We start from the raw sequence: 14,548 nt of genomic DNA on the forward strand, positions 1-14,548 counted from the left end.
TTCCTTCCTTCCTTCCTTCCTTCCTTCCTTCCTTCCTTCCTTCCTTCCTTCCCCTTTTCCTTCCTTCTCTTTCTTATTGTTTGAGGAGGCTGCTTTAAAATGTTTTTTGGAATTTTCATTAAGATGTTCCTACATGTAGGTTTTCTCTACTTTTTTCCTGCTTGGTATTTTATAGCACTTATTGAATCTGTGGGTTGATGTTTTTCATCAGTTTGGGAACATTATTGGCTATTCTCTCTTCAAGTAGTGCTTCTTATGTGTTCTCTCTCTCCACCCCTTTGAGATCATAAATGGGTATTAGAACTTTTTATTGTGTCCCTATGCTTTTTATGTGCTTTTCTCAAACCTCTGTCTTCTTTGCTCACCAAGCATCAGCCTGGATATTTTCTATTGACCTAACTTTCAACTCTGTTAAATTCATCTACTGAGTTCTTAATTTCAGTTATTGTCCTTTTTAGTTCTAGGATTTCCACTCAATTGGTTTATTTGTTTTAATAGATTCCAACTCTGTATGTCTTCTCATTTATTTTCATGAGCACAATAATTACAATTATTTTAATGTTCAAATCTGGTAACTCAAATAATAATATGCTAGAAGTGTGTTTTCTGTGGGCATATTTCTATTGCCTTTTTTTCCCTCGGTCCTTTTTTTTTTTTTTTAATTTTTTTTTTCAACGTTTATTTATTTTTGGGACAGAGAGAGACAGAGCATGAACGGGGGAGGAGCAGAGAGAGAGGGAGACACAGAATCGGAAACAGGCTCCAGGCTCTGAGCCATCAGCCCAGAGCCTGATGCGGGGCTCGAACTCACGGACCGCGAGATCGTGACCTGGCTGAAGTCGGACGCTTAACCGACTGCGCCACCCAGGCGCCCCTCCCTCGGTCCTTTTTATTAGTATATTTGCTAAGCATTAGTTGAATGATAAACAATGTATGTAAAAATTACGGAAGATTTAGATGACCATGTTTTTCTCTTGTGAAGGTTTTCCCTGTCCTCTGGTGTGCAGCCTGCATGAATGCAGAACATTATACCCCAGTCAGGGCAGAACTGACACTAAGCTGGATTGCAGTTTGTATTAGCCTCAGACTACCTCTAATTTATCCTAACCCCCAGACTGTAGCTCTGAGGAAACTTTCTATGGGCCTTCCTTCTTGGTGGGGTCCGGAATCCAATTTTTGCCTCTCTGGCATGGGGAGACTACTCAAACATCTTCTATGATTTTCAAGAGCTCTCTGCTTAATTTCCTAGTCTCCTGTCCTGTGTAGTTTAGCAATTTGGCACATGCCTTGGAAGGAATACTACATTGTCTGGCTCACTTCTCTGTGCTTCCCTACTCTCTGGAAGTTTTCCCATAAGCCCTGGATATCTTTGCAGCACCAAACACCAATTTTTGTTTCTCTAACTTCATAAGATTGCCAAAAGCTGTGCGTATGTGCTTTTGTCCCTGCGTATGTGCCTCTGCTAGGATGATCACCCTCTGCTCCCAGTTGAGAACTAGCTCTGAGGGAACAGTGGCTCACTGATCACCAGCCTACCTTCTTTGTCTTCTCTTCCCTGAGATTTCTGCTCCTGAAGCACTCGCTGGCTGCCCCGTCAGCAGTCTCCAATACCTTCAAGAGGTCTTCTGTTTGTTTTTTAAATTTTACACAGTTTCACATTGTTCTTGGCTAGAACACTGGCTTGCCACAAGCTACAACATCTTGTCAGAAACAGGAATATCTGTATTTCCTCTTCAAATAATCCTTTGGGGGTCTACTGACCTGGTTATTCCTTGCATTTTTGAGCTTGTAACTCCAGTAATCATTACGAAATCTAGATGTGGGTTTTGTTTGTGTTTTGCTAATTCGGTCAGATGAATTCTATCACTGCCCCAAACTAGTATTGATTAAAGTCATTTTGGGATGATTACCCAACAAGTCATGTGTTATTGAAATCAATTGAGATCCTACTCCATACTGTAGGAGACCTTGTAAGGACTTGAACATAAGAGGGCCTCCTCTTTTCTGAGGCTACATTTTCTGAGGTGAGGAAGCTCAATTCATTTGAGGCAGACGTGGTAATTAGCACACATAGACCATAAGCAGAGTTGTGAAATAGACAAACTGTGTCTCCATGGTGGCTGCAACTCATTTCTGCTTTATTTTGCTGCCTCCTCACTAGGGGCAAATGGCTAGTGCACCTCAGCTTGGCCGGTGTGGCCAGAGACCCAGGCCTCAGAGCTGAACACCTTCCCAAATTTTTTTCTGATGAGACTTAGCAGTTTGTGTGTACCTCAGCGACTTTCTTTCCCTGAGATTGACCCCACAAGGCAATGGCTTCTTGGACTGCTAAACCTGGGGTCACTCACAGCCACACATTTGCCAGTGAAATAGAGGTTGATGTCAGAGGAAGCACCTTCTTCTGTTTTCTCTGGTCCTTCTCTGGTACCACAGTGGTACAATACAGTGTAATTGGACAAGGCATTGGGAGACCTGGAATTTGTGTCTTTTCGCCTATTAAGTGAGTCTGTCATACCTGGCCCTCTTTTCTTGCCTTTGAAAATAAATGAAACATTTGAATCCAGATCACACAAACTGATTGATTCCTGCTGGGTTTATTGATTCAAAAGTGTGAAAAAGCATTTTTTTTTTTTTTTTTTTGCCCTCCCAAGAGACATGTGGTTTATCCAAGATGTTATTTTAATGGCAGAGTTTGTCATGGCTCAGAATTGGGTGCTATCAAAAGTCAGCAGAACTGGAGAAACATAAATAGATCTTGCTTGGTGAGAAAAAGAAAATCACCGGTTTAGGAACCCTCACACAGCAGGAGAGCATGTCTGGTGATATTTCAGGCTCTGTACCTGTTACTAAATATCACCAGACTGGAGCTGTGTGAATAGATTTTTAATCATCTGTTCCCAAGGTCACGGTCACTCCATTTCCAAGACAATGGAATAACATGACCTGCTTTTATGATAACAGAGTTAGGTGAAGACAGAAGAAACAGTGCCCTAACAGCTTATTACTGGCATGAACTGGGACTTGAGTTTGAGTTTTCCCTCTAGTTGTGTTCGCCATTTGGCTTACTAGGGAATAAAAGAGAATGTTGACTCTTAATATCGATTTCTCATACCCTCACTCATCATCACCTCGGATTCTGAGTACCTTTATCATGAGGTTGTCCCTCAAAGCCACATTCTCTAAACAGTCTGTTTTACTTATTAGCTGCATTGCCCTGTACTTATTCACTAAAATAGGGATAAGATTACACCTTGCCCTGGCTGGCTCACACAGGGTTCATGAGACCTAACTGACGAACAAGATGAAAAGTACTTTGTAAAATATGAAGTTATTTAAAAAAAATTGATAGGCCTTTTTGAAACACTTAGAGTATACGATGATAAAGTATTGTTGGTTTAATAATTTAAACTATTAGAGTTAATAGAAATACTTACTGAGATGTCCATACTTTTGTACCACTTTGTACCTCTGGACCCCACCACTGGCTTGACTTGAGAACCGATAAATAGCTTCTTAATGACAGCAATGCCAATGGGGAGTTGCCTTTGAAGCAGGGGTTTGTATTATCTTGGAAGTTTGGTATTGATATAATGTCAACCTGCCGTGCAGGAAGCTTTTCCAACGTAGGTCCTTAACTTGGGCCAAAGTGGACTATTTGTTCTCTGATGGTACATGGAAACTTGGATGTCTTTCAAGGTCTCTGCCATATTTATTCTTCTCCATCTCTCTCTCTCTCTCTCTCTCTCTCTCTCTCTCTCTCTCTCTCTCATCTCTCCACCTTTAATCATCATTGTCTTCATCATCTCTAACAAGTAGCACTTATAGCCGGCAACCTTGTGTGTGCTCTCTGTATGTCGAATTTATTTAATTCTTTCAACAGCCTCCTTTTAAAGACAAGGAATCTGAGACTCAGGGCAGTTGAGGAACTTGTCCATATTCCCATAGCTAGTAAATTGTAAAGCAGGGGTTTAAACCAAAGTAGTCTGGATCCAGAGTTCACTTCTTAACAATTCTACTGAACTGCCTGTTTGGCATTGCTTCACATGCCTGGTTCCAGGCATCTCCAGAGACAGTAGAAATTTCTCAATGTCTGTCTACTCCCTTAAGGACTTGAAGAATACCAAGACTCCATTCAGGAGCATTTTCTCTGTGTCTGAGCCCGTTCAGGTTGCTTGCTATAACAAAATACCATAAACCGGGTGGCTTAAGCAACAGAAATGTGTTCTGGAGGCTAGAAGTCTGAGATCAGGTGCCCGTATGGTTGGTGTCTGGTGAGAACCCTCTTCTGGCTTGCAGATGGCCCTCTTCCCGCTGTGTCTTCACATGGCAGTTCTTTCTTATTAAAACGCTCATCCCATCATAGGGGCTCCGCCTTCATGTCCTAATTACCTTTCAAAGGCCCTACCCCTGAATGTCACCTTACTGGAGAGTGGGGTTTCAGCATATGCATTTGGCACACACCTGCAGCCCGCAGTACCCAGCATCACTGACTCCTCTTCAATGACAGTCTGTCCTTCTAAAGCTTTCCCTTTCCTTAAAGAGGCCAGAATGGTCAGGAACTTTGGGAGGAAATGCAGAACCACCAGCACGGCTCCGGTGGGGACATGTGGGGACCCAGCACCATATGGGATCCAGGGAGTGGAGGGAGCGGATCCAGGGGAGGAAACGGCTGGGCAGCCAAGGTCTGGGTCTCTCGAGAACTTCCACCACTGCGGTCCCATCTACTTCAGCCAGACAGAGCCATAGATGAGCAGAAAGTCGGGGCAGCCTCAGAAATGACAGCCAGCCAGGCGAGCCCATACCATCTCCATAGGGCGCCCCCCCCTCCCCCCGTGCCCTCAGGGGCTGGCAAGAAAGTGCAGGACACTCAGGCCCCAGCTAGATGGGAGGGGTTGATAACTTGGAGACCACAGAGACCCCAGGGCTCACTCCTGCTCTCCCCACCCCAGCCCCGATCTTTTGAGCAGGAAGGAGGTTAGGTGCGGGATGGAGTGGCTGAAACCCAGACGTCTCATCTTGGGTCCATATTCAGCAATGAGGAGTATGTGTTTGGTCCATGCCCCAAAGACATTGGCACGTGTGTTCTGCCCCAGACAGGGATGACCTGGGACCTGTAGGGGGAGGAGGGAGGTTGCTGAGTGGATCCAGTTGTGGAAAACTAAGGATGGTATAAGCAAAAGAAAAAGCCCCAGAAACGCACACGTGAACCTTTCTTTTGGCCCCCTGCGTGCTCTACTTAACACTTTCTGCCCATCTTTTCTAGCAGCAGTGTCCTTGTCAAACGGATGTTCAGGCCCATGGAAGAGGAGTTTGGCCCAGCACCTTCTAAGCAGATGAAAGAAGAAGGGATGAAGCGAGGTATCTCCTCACTGGCATTGCCAAGGTTACCCACCCTCCCATCATGAATGGTGGGGGCGCTTCACGGGGACGACCATGCAGCCCCCGCCAGGCCCTGTGCTTCAGGGCTGGCCTGGGGATTGTTCATTGACACAGGAAAGTCCACAGTCTTTTCCTTCACTTTCAGTCGTATCCTTGTAAGCACCATAAGCAAACATTTATCCTTTCTGGGCACCGGTTCTCTCCTTTGCCTTGGGAGAAACGTAACCAGTGAGGTCAGAGGTTAAAAAGAAACTTGTGCTGCGTATGTGACAATAGCATCTCATAAGAATCGTTCCGTAGATGCAAAGGATTAACCTCGTCCAAATAATAACGTGAGTTCTGACCTCACAACTGACTTTCTCGCAGTCAAGGATCTTACTCCACTTCATCAAGAGAGTAAGAAACAAAGCGAGAGTGTGTCAGTGTCTTGCTCAGCATGTCGAGGCTCTACGTGACTCACTGGCCTTCCTTGGAGCAAGAGGAAAGTGTGGGGAATGGCCGTTTCCCCCCATATCCTGCTATAGCCAACACCAGGAGCTTCCAGAGATCTTAGACATATGGTACCGGAATTTCAGTGAGTCAGGTTACCAGGTTAAATATGTTCGCCGTCCACACAGGCTTGAGTTGTTTGCTAATGAGACATTTTCTTTTCTGTTTGTTGTAATGGGATTTGCATAATGGTCAAGAGCATCCCCTCTGTAGCCTACCTCAGCCCTTCAGAGTTGTATGACCTTGGGAAGAACCCCCTGCCCCTTCAAGTCCTCATTTGTAAAAGAGGGCTGACAAGAGTTCCTACCTTTAGAGTCCCTGTGAGGACTGGTGAACTTTAATGTATGTAAAACACTTAACTCAGGTGCCTAGCACATAGTAAGCACCCTGTTCACTATTGTAACTGTGAGTTTTATTATTAGGTCTGCATCTAGTTATGGTCTATTCATCGTGAATAAGTAATTCGTGTTTCAACATGGAAAGAGCATGAATACCTGGGTGGTGTTAATTACATTAGCAACATTTATACCTTTAAAAGACTGGCTGATTTCACAGGCTTACCATCAAACATTCAAGTGCATTTTGAGCGCCATTCCCGCGTGCCTTTTATATCACATACTTCAGAATGAAGGCAGAATTATATGGAAATGAAGAATCACACAGGCGACAGGAATTGTAGCTCCCATCCATATCTAGTGCATGCTGGCTAGTCCAATGGTTGTGTTTTTCAGATTAGTTTGAGACTGTGAGGTCAGTACAAAAATTGCCACTGGGAATTTTATCGGGCTGTGACAAAAAAGTAAGTCTGCGGCCTTCGAAACACCTAAATCATAGAGACACATGAGGGCGCTGCAACCCACCAGCAATAGAGAAATGTTCTCCTGGGAGTGGCTTTTCTTCGGAAAAAGGACAGTGGAGTTACTGAGCCCCTCGCCTGGAGCTCCCAGTCTGAGCTGGTCTTTCACAAACAGGAGGAATCAGGGTCAGTGATGGTTGCTATTGTTTATTCCTTGGAAGTTCTCCAGGAGAGAAAATGATCGTAATTATCACCAATGCCATTCTTTGTTGTTCTGCCTTGGTAGCTACTTCTCTGGGTGGCTCCGTGGGAGTCACTTGGAGCCTGCCCCTGTGGCCGTCTGCCTCTCCTGTGGTGTCTGGGATGCAAGATGGTCCTTAATGCTGTCGTTAATGGAGTTGATTATTTGAGTGTCCTCCCTCAGATGCACAGTGACAGAAGCGGACGCCCTGGGGCAGGCTGTGGGGGTGTGTTGTGAGCCCAGCGTGCCCTGTGTGACTGTCAGCATGCCCAGCCGAGGGGGGGGGGGCGGGGGACGGTGGCACGACCCTGTTTCTCCCACAGCCCATCAACACGCCTCCATCCCGCCTTTAACCCCTTACGGTGACACTTGGGGCAAGAGTATCAGCCATGCTCTTTCAAAGACAATGATTTTAAAAGAAGAAGTTTGTAGACCCAATGGAAGCAGTACTCATTTTAATAGAATATGTTTGGGGTTTCCTTAGTGTCAGCCTGCTGGAAAGTACATTTTTCTGTTGGTGGCTGCAGGAAGAAGTTATAGAAGGTTCGCTGTAACAGCCGCCATATTTTAAAATTGAATTTTCCTCATCTAGTTGTACCTGGGGGGGCCTGTGGTCTAATTGTTTCTCATTGTACTGCTGACGCTGAGTCCTCTTACACTGCCGTTAGGTCACCAGATCATTTTAGCTGAAATGGAAACTATCAAATATTCCTTCCAAAGGACTAAGTTTTGACATCTTTGGAGACACGCTCAATGTGTTTATTTAATTGGTAGTTTATTTTTATACTTGGTAAAGAGAAGAAACTTTGCAGTACTTCAGGGTTGTTTTTTTTTTTTTTTTTCTATTTTGTCGTGCACAAACTGAACATCTGCTGTCTACAGAAAGAAAATGTAGGCAGAACCCGTGTGCATTCACGTAGACTCTGCCTTTATAAAGCAAAGCAGCTTTAATGACATCCTTGGGGACTGGGGAGGGGTGGGAAGAAGGGGCAGGAGTTTGAGTTAGAGTGGGGTTTCATTTTCTGGCTCCAATCATTCTTTCTGGTGGTGACTGTAGCTCTCTTGACTATGGTCAGAGGCTCAGCAGAGTTTCTTTTTTCTTTTTCTTTTTTAAAGTTTATTTCTTTATTTTGAGAGAGTGCGTGGGAGGGGCAAAGAGAGAGAGAGAGAGAGAGAGAGAGAGAGAGAGAGAGACAGAGCTCTGGTGTGGGGCTTGAACTCCCGAACCATGAGATCGTGACCTGAGCTGACATCGAGTCGGACGCTTAACTGAGTCACCCAGGCGCCCCTCAGCAGGGTTTCTTGACTGTACATTCTTCCTGGAATAGCCAGGTGCAGGGGGCTTCAGTCTTGGCCTTGTCCCTCCCTCTGAAGTTGGAGCCAGAAACCACATCATTGGAAGAAGGAGAGAGAGCGAAGTCAGCTCAGGGGGCTGGAGGGTCACATCGGAATGAGGTCCCCAGTGTTTCTGGGCCACGCCCCAGGGTAGTGGGTGTAGGGAAGGGTCTGCCGTGACAGAGTGTCTTCTCTCTGATGGTGTCTGGGGTCCTGACCATCTCTCCTAGTCAGCGCATCAGCAAACTGGGACTGTTCCGTTATAGACAAGTGAACACAAAGCTGGGCTTACCTCCACTGAGGAAACTAGAACCGCGACAGGTGCTTCATTGTGGCATGTGCCGAGGGTGGACCGGGGCTCGCTGGGTGCCGGGCTCGGTGCTAAGTGCCCCACGTGGGTGCTATTCATTTAAGTCTCACGGCAACATTATTATCCCCGTTTTCCAGGGAAAATCAACACTTGGAGAGGGTAAGTGAGCAGGGCCCCACAGGAGGCTGAACTGGGGTCAAAGCCAGGCCTGTCATACTCCACGTCCTCCTCTTCTCCCTCAGCTTGCCTCTGACAGGCACTGGCTCCCTCCCGGGCCTTTGCACATGCTGGGCTGGCTGGCTGGAGTTGCTCTTCCTGCCCTCTCCCCCCACCTCCCTGCCTCCGGGAAAAGCCCAGGCCCTGTAAGCACTCTCTCATGTCTTTTTCCTTCTGAACTCATCCAACCCCGGATGGCTATCTGCTTCTTTGAGGAATGCCTCAAATTCCTGCCTCCCTAAGCGACTACAGATTCCTTAAGGGCAGACCATGCCTTAATTCAGGGCTGCACCTCAGCTCGTAGCACATAGCCTCATGGGTATTTGCAATATTTGTTGAATGATCAGGTGAATACATAGGAGTCAGAGGTCACAGAAGGAGTTGTATCATGGACCCACCTGGAGAAATCCACTGTGAATAGTGTGGGACAGCATCACAGCCTGCTAAGTGTAGCCTAGTTGTCAGTATACCCCATCGAGGGGCCTTGGCCCCCCGGCTGCTGGTCATCTGTGAAGGTGCATCAGTCACCCTTGTAGGGATCATCAGGGTCCGCGACCTCGCAGATACTGTCAGCCTCTGGCAGGTGTGTGTCAGGAAGTGGCCGGGAGTGGTGGCAGCTGTGTGGGCTCCTGGGTCACCGCCTCGCCTCTGCTTCTCTTTCAGTGCTTTTGTACGTGCGGAAGGAGACAGACGACGTGTTCGACGCTTTGATGTTGAAATCCCCCACGGTGAAGGGCCTGATGGAAGCGGTAAGCAGGGGGACCCGTCAGCCTCTGGGAAACCTGCTTGTGTTCTCCTGAGCTGGAGTCCGTTCGTTAAAATACAGCCTTCCAGATGGCTCCAGAATGAGCTTTATAAAGAAAAAAAAACCAAAAACAGATTTAGGGAAACACTGATCTGACCTCCATCACTGTCAGGGCCTCTTAGCATCTTTTTTTTTTTTTTTTTTTATTTTTTTTTTTTTTTAACGTTTATTTATTTTTGGGACAGAGAGAGACAGAGCATGAATGGGGGAGGGGCAGAGAGAGAGGGAGACACAGAATCGGAAACAGGCTCCAGGCTCCGAGCCATCAGCCCAGAGCCTGATGCGGGGCTCGAACTCACGGACTGCGAGATCGTGACCTGGCTGAAGTCGGACGCTCAACCGACTGCGCCACCCAGGCGCCCCAGGGCCTCTTAGCATCTTAAGGAGAAGGAAACTTTAGACAAACTGCCAATTCCTGTCAATTTAAGGCTAATCAGAATAAGATTGCCGTACAGGAAGGTTAATCTGTGAGTTTCCATTGGTCTCTGCATGAAACCAAATTAGATACGTCTAACTTCCAAATATGCACAGAACAAAAACAATTAGGAAGTGTCTCGCGAGCTGTGATAGTGAAATCCAAAATAAAATATGACAGAGTGATGTATGTATATATATCGGAGGTAAGAGATATCTGAAGTCCCTCCCTCCCTTCTCATCCCTAATTTAGTCGATCATGGTGGAACCTGGGCTCAGGAAAAGTTATTTTATCTTTTATCCATCTGAGTATGACTTTAATATGACTCTACTTTGAATATGATTTCTCACTGCCACTTTGTTTTTGTTTTGTTTTGTTTTTGTTTTTTGAGTACAACTGTGTTATAGAGGATCTGGGTTTTCTATGGTGATGGAGACACTGCCATGGGACCATCCCAACTCATTTGTGGGTCTGCAAAATGGCTACATTGGAACAGCATCTTGGGTTGTGAGGCAAAATGTTAAAATGTATAGGATAGTGGAATCTCTAAGTGGAATCATACAATATGTGGTCTTTTGTGGCTGGTTTCTCACACTCAGCATAATGTTTCAAACATGGTGTAGTATAATTAGGACTCCATTCTTTTTCATGGCCGAATAATATTCCGTTGTAGGGATATACCATATTTTGTTTTTCCAAATTCATCAGCTGATCGATTTTTGGAGTTTTTCCACCCTCTGGCTGTTTGGAATAGTGCTGCTGTGAACATTCATGTGCAAGTTTTTATTTGAACTTTTGTTTTCACCCACTGAGTAACCTCTGCCAACCCTCCCCCACCATAGGAGAGTTGAACTTCTGATATCTCACAGGGGAGTTCATTACGCATTCCTTGCTTTGCTTGGCTGGGGGTATGGGGGAGAGTAGTGCACGCAGAGGAAAAAACGATTGGCAAACATGAGTGACTGGGCGCCTATCATGACTGTGCGGTGTCACAAATGGCACTCAGAGTCTTCTGTTTCCTTCCTTGTAAACTGTGGACAGTGCCTACCTTGGAAAATTGTTCTGTTTGTTTGTACTGCCCTTGACCTCTCACTGTCTTAGAAAGAACTCTTGATCACAACAAAGAAGAATGGAATTATTGTTCAACCTGTGTCATATTGGGTCGCTTTTCTTCAGGAGTGGATAATTCTTTTACTCGTCCTGAACCTCCCACACCTTCATTTCAATGCCATAATATCATTACACATACAGATGTAGACACCTGGATAGAAAAAATTAGTTCTCTGTCAGCAGATGTTACTGAATGCCCCCACACTTGGTGTCATTTGGATAAAATAGAATATTCCTCTTTTCGTCTGCATATTTGGTATCATGTCAACTAAGCCATCTGTGTAACTTCGGTGATTCACTTTGGCTGCTTTATTCTTTTATTTTTTTATTTTTATTTTTTAACATTTATTTATTTTTGAGACAGAGAGACAGAGCATGAACGGGGGAGGGGCAGAGAGAGAGGGAGACACAGAATCGGAAGCAGGCTCCAGGCTCTGAGCCATCAGCCCAGAGCCCGATGCGGGGCTCGAACTCACAGACCACGAGATCGTGACCTGAGCTAAAGTCGGACGCTTAACCGACTGAGCCACCCAGGCGCCCCAGGCTTCTTTATTCTTACAATTAGGTTTTAAACCTGATTACAGACAGAGATTTTGTGATGATGATGGTGGTGGTAGTGGAGTTGACATGAGTTTTTAAAGTTCTTTGGTTTTTCCAAGTGATTTTACTTAGTAATCCTACAAATGAATCTTCAGCTGTGTAGCCTCCTTGCTGGTCTCTGAGTCCCCTAAGGCCTACTCATACCTCAGGGCCTTTGCACCTGTTTCTCCTTCTGTCAGGAGTGTTCTTCGTGTGGACAACACTCACTCACTCTCTTTTTTTTAAGTTCATTTATTTATTTTGAGAGACAGTGTGAGTGGGGGAAGAACAGAGAAAGAAGGAGGATCTCAAGCAGGCTTCCTGCTGTCAGTGCAGAGCCCACGTGGGGCTCGAACTCACAAGACCGTGAGATCATGATCTGAAGGCTCGCTCTCTTATATCCCTTGGGTCTCTGCTTACATGGCCCTTGCTGAGATGGGCCTGGCCATACCACCTACAGAAATGGCTTTTCTATCGCTGTTCCCTTACCGTGCATTGTTTTACTCCATATTTGACGTATTTAACATTTGCTAGACGTTTATTTTTTTCTCCTCCCCAATAGAGTGTAAAGCTCACGAGCACAGGGACTTTGTGTCTTCTGTGTATCCCCAGATCCTTGAGCATAAATATTTGACTGAACTGAGCGCCTACTATATACAGGCCATCATGCTGAGTGCTGTGGGTGGCATGGTTTCACATGCATTGCTTTATTTGGTCCTTGCAATACCCCCTGGGAACTTGGCATCATCACCATCTTACAGAGGTGGAGACTGAGGCCCAGAAAGGGGGTCTCCCAAGGGCTGATAGCTCCACAGAGTGGTGACGCCGACTTAAGCCCTTGAGTGTGTTACATCCAATTAGATGTCCACACATGAAAAGCTACTTCCAGAAGAATAAACTTTCCAAGTCATAGCTCACAACAACTGAAGGAAAGAAAAGGAGGCAATAATAAACCATCAAGCAAAAGTACTATGTGTAGGGGTTGACCCCACACAGTCAGGTTCAAATCCTGGCCCTGACACATTTGAGTGATGTGACTTTGGGCAAGTTACTCAACTTCTCTGTACCCCAGTTTCATAATTTCTGAAATAAGAATAATAATAACGTGGGCCATCGTTATAAGGATAATGATATAAAATGAGATGTAGAGTTGTGCTGAAGATTAAATGAGGCCACATACATGGCACCTAAAAGTAACACATAGAAATACTCTATAGATAGATGATAGATTAGATAGATAGATAGATAGATGATAGATAGATAGATAGATAGATAGATAGAGGATAACTGTAAGTACTACAGGGTAGGGAGGTGGATTGAAATTCCTCCAAGCCAAAGGGGCTAGAGAAAGGGGTAGGGATGTTCTCTGTTGTTCAGTTGGCTGATGCACACAAGGGAAGGGGTTGTTCAGTGGACCTGGTGGCACCCTCTTCAATTCAACTGAGTTGTTCACGCATGGCGATAAACGCCACTGCTTCCTGATTCTCTTGATAGGTCGAATGCAGCCACCAAGGAAGTGTTTGCAAGCCAGAGTCTCCTCCTTTTTAAATGTGTTTCTTAGAACCCACACTGAATAGTTTATAACCCCAAATAGAAGTCACTGCCTTCCAGAGCAGGCTGTCCTGTTGGATGTCTCTAGACAAGGCAGACTGAGTCCTACATTGGTGGAAATCAGTGGGAGTCTCTAAGTTCTGTCTGTCACATACCTGAGGTTTCTGGGCAAAGATAATACTCTACAAAGTAAAAATCTAAAAATTACAGCTCATCAGGCAACCAACCAATAACACATTGATGAGATATGTCCAAGATCTAGAATCCTCCTGGGTGTAAAGGAAGTCTTTGGGGTCTTTAAAAATATTAATGATGGGTTTTTAAAAATCATAGAAGTGGATCATCGTGGGGGCTCCCAGGTGGCTCAGTAGGTTAAGCGTCCAACTTTGGCTCAGGTCACGATCTCATGGCTCGTGATTTTGAGCCCCACGTCAGGCTCTGTGCTGGCAGCTTGGAGCCTGGAGCCTGCTTTGGATTCTGTGTTTCCCCCTCCCTGTGCCCCTCCCTTACTCATGCTCGCTCTCTCTCTCTCTCTCTCTCTCTCTCAAAAATAAACAAACATTAAAAGAATAAAATTAAAAAAAGAAGTGGATCACTGTTGCAGGTAAATTGAAAAGCACAGATTAAAAAGCAAGCGCTCTTACTAACTGCTGCCTTCAAGAGAACTATCGTGCAGCACGTCTTTTCCTTGCATAGAGAGCAGGGTTTAGGGGTGATATCATCCAGGGCCTGGGCAGAAGGAATCAATTCTTCTATAACGCACTGACAGATGGCCAGCTTCTTCCGCATGATATCTTGCACAGTCCCACTTCTTTCCAGGGTTTCTGAATTTGCCAAAACACGCTTCCTCGCCTGGCATGGAGGCAGAGGACGCTCTGTCACTGTGGCGTATTATCAAGCTGCCACTCCCTCTGCCTGTGACAGTTGTGTGGAGGGCAGACATTTGCCCTTCAGTCTCACGTATGCCCATTTTCTCTAAGAGTTCAGAATCTGAAACCGGACTGCCAGATTCTTACCTTTGAAACCCATCTCTGCCACTTATTAGCAGGGCAAATTATTTAATGACTGTCAGCTCGAGTTGCCTCACCTGATCAACAGGGCTCAGAAAGGTACCTGTTTACTGTAATGATGCATCTGTTGGATCAGAGTGTTATGTGCCCCTATGATAGGCACTTAGTAACTACTCAATAAATGCTAGCTGCTGCTGCCACTCCCAGCAGACCCAAGTCCAGACTGGAATTGTGCTGGTTTTATGCAAATTGCCTAGTTCTGATCGTTATCGACTGATTTGTGAGCCGAGGTACTTGCATTCCTGCTCTGGG

General features: G+C 45.6%; 1 protein-coding gene across 5 annotated transcripts in view; it reads left to right on the top strand.

Annotated features, from left to right (window-relative positions):
* The window catches only part of GRHL2 (grainyhead like transcription factor 2), a 179,940-nt gene that overhangs the window by 154,470 nt on the left and 10,922 nt on the right, over positions 1-14,548 (top strand). For 4 of the 5 annotated variants that reach the window (XM_040494133.1, XM_040494136.1, XM_040494137.1 and 1 more), the window contains exons 13-14: positions 5,264-5,358; positions 9,430-9,515. In XM_040494133.1, coding sequence (XP_040350067.1) covers positions 5,264-5,358; positions 9,430-9,515 — 181 coding nt within the window. The remainder of the gene's footprint in view (positions 1-5,263; positions 5,359-9,429; positions 9,516-14,548) is intronic. The other variant, XM_040494135.1, reaches the window with a different exon arrangement.

Source organism: Herpailurus yagouaroundi, unplaced genomic scaffold, assembly GCF_014898765.1.
Source record: "Herpailurus yagouaroundi ecotype Mexico unplaced genomic scaffold, PumYag 186, whole genome shotgun sequence".
In the NCBI taxonomy this organism is placed as follows: domain Eukaryota; kingdom Metazoa; phylum Chordata; class Mammalia; order Carnivora; family Felidae; genus Herpailurus; species Herpailurus yagouaroundi.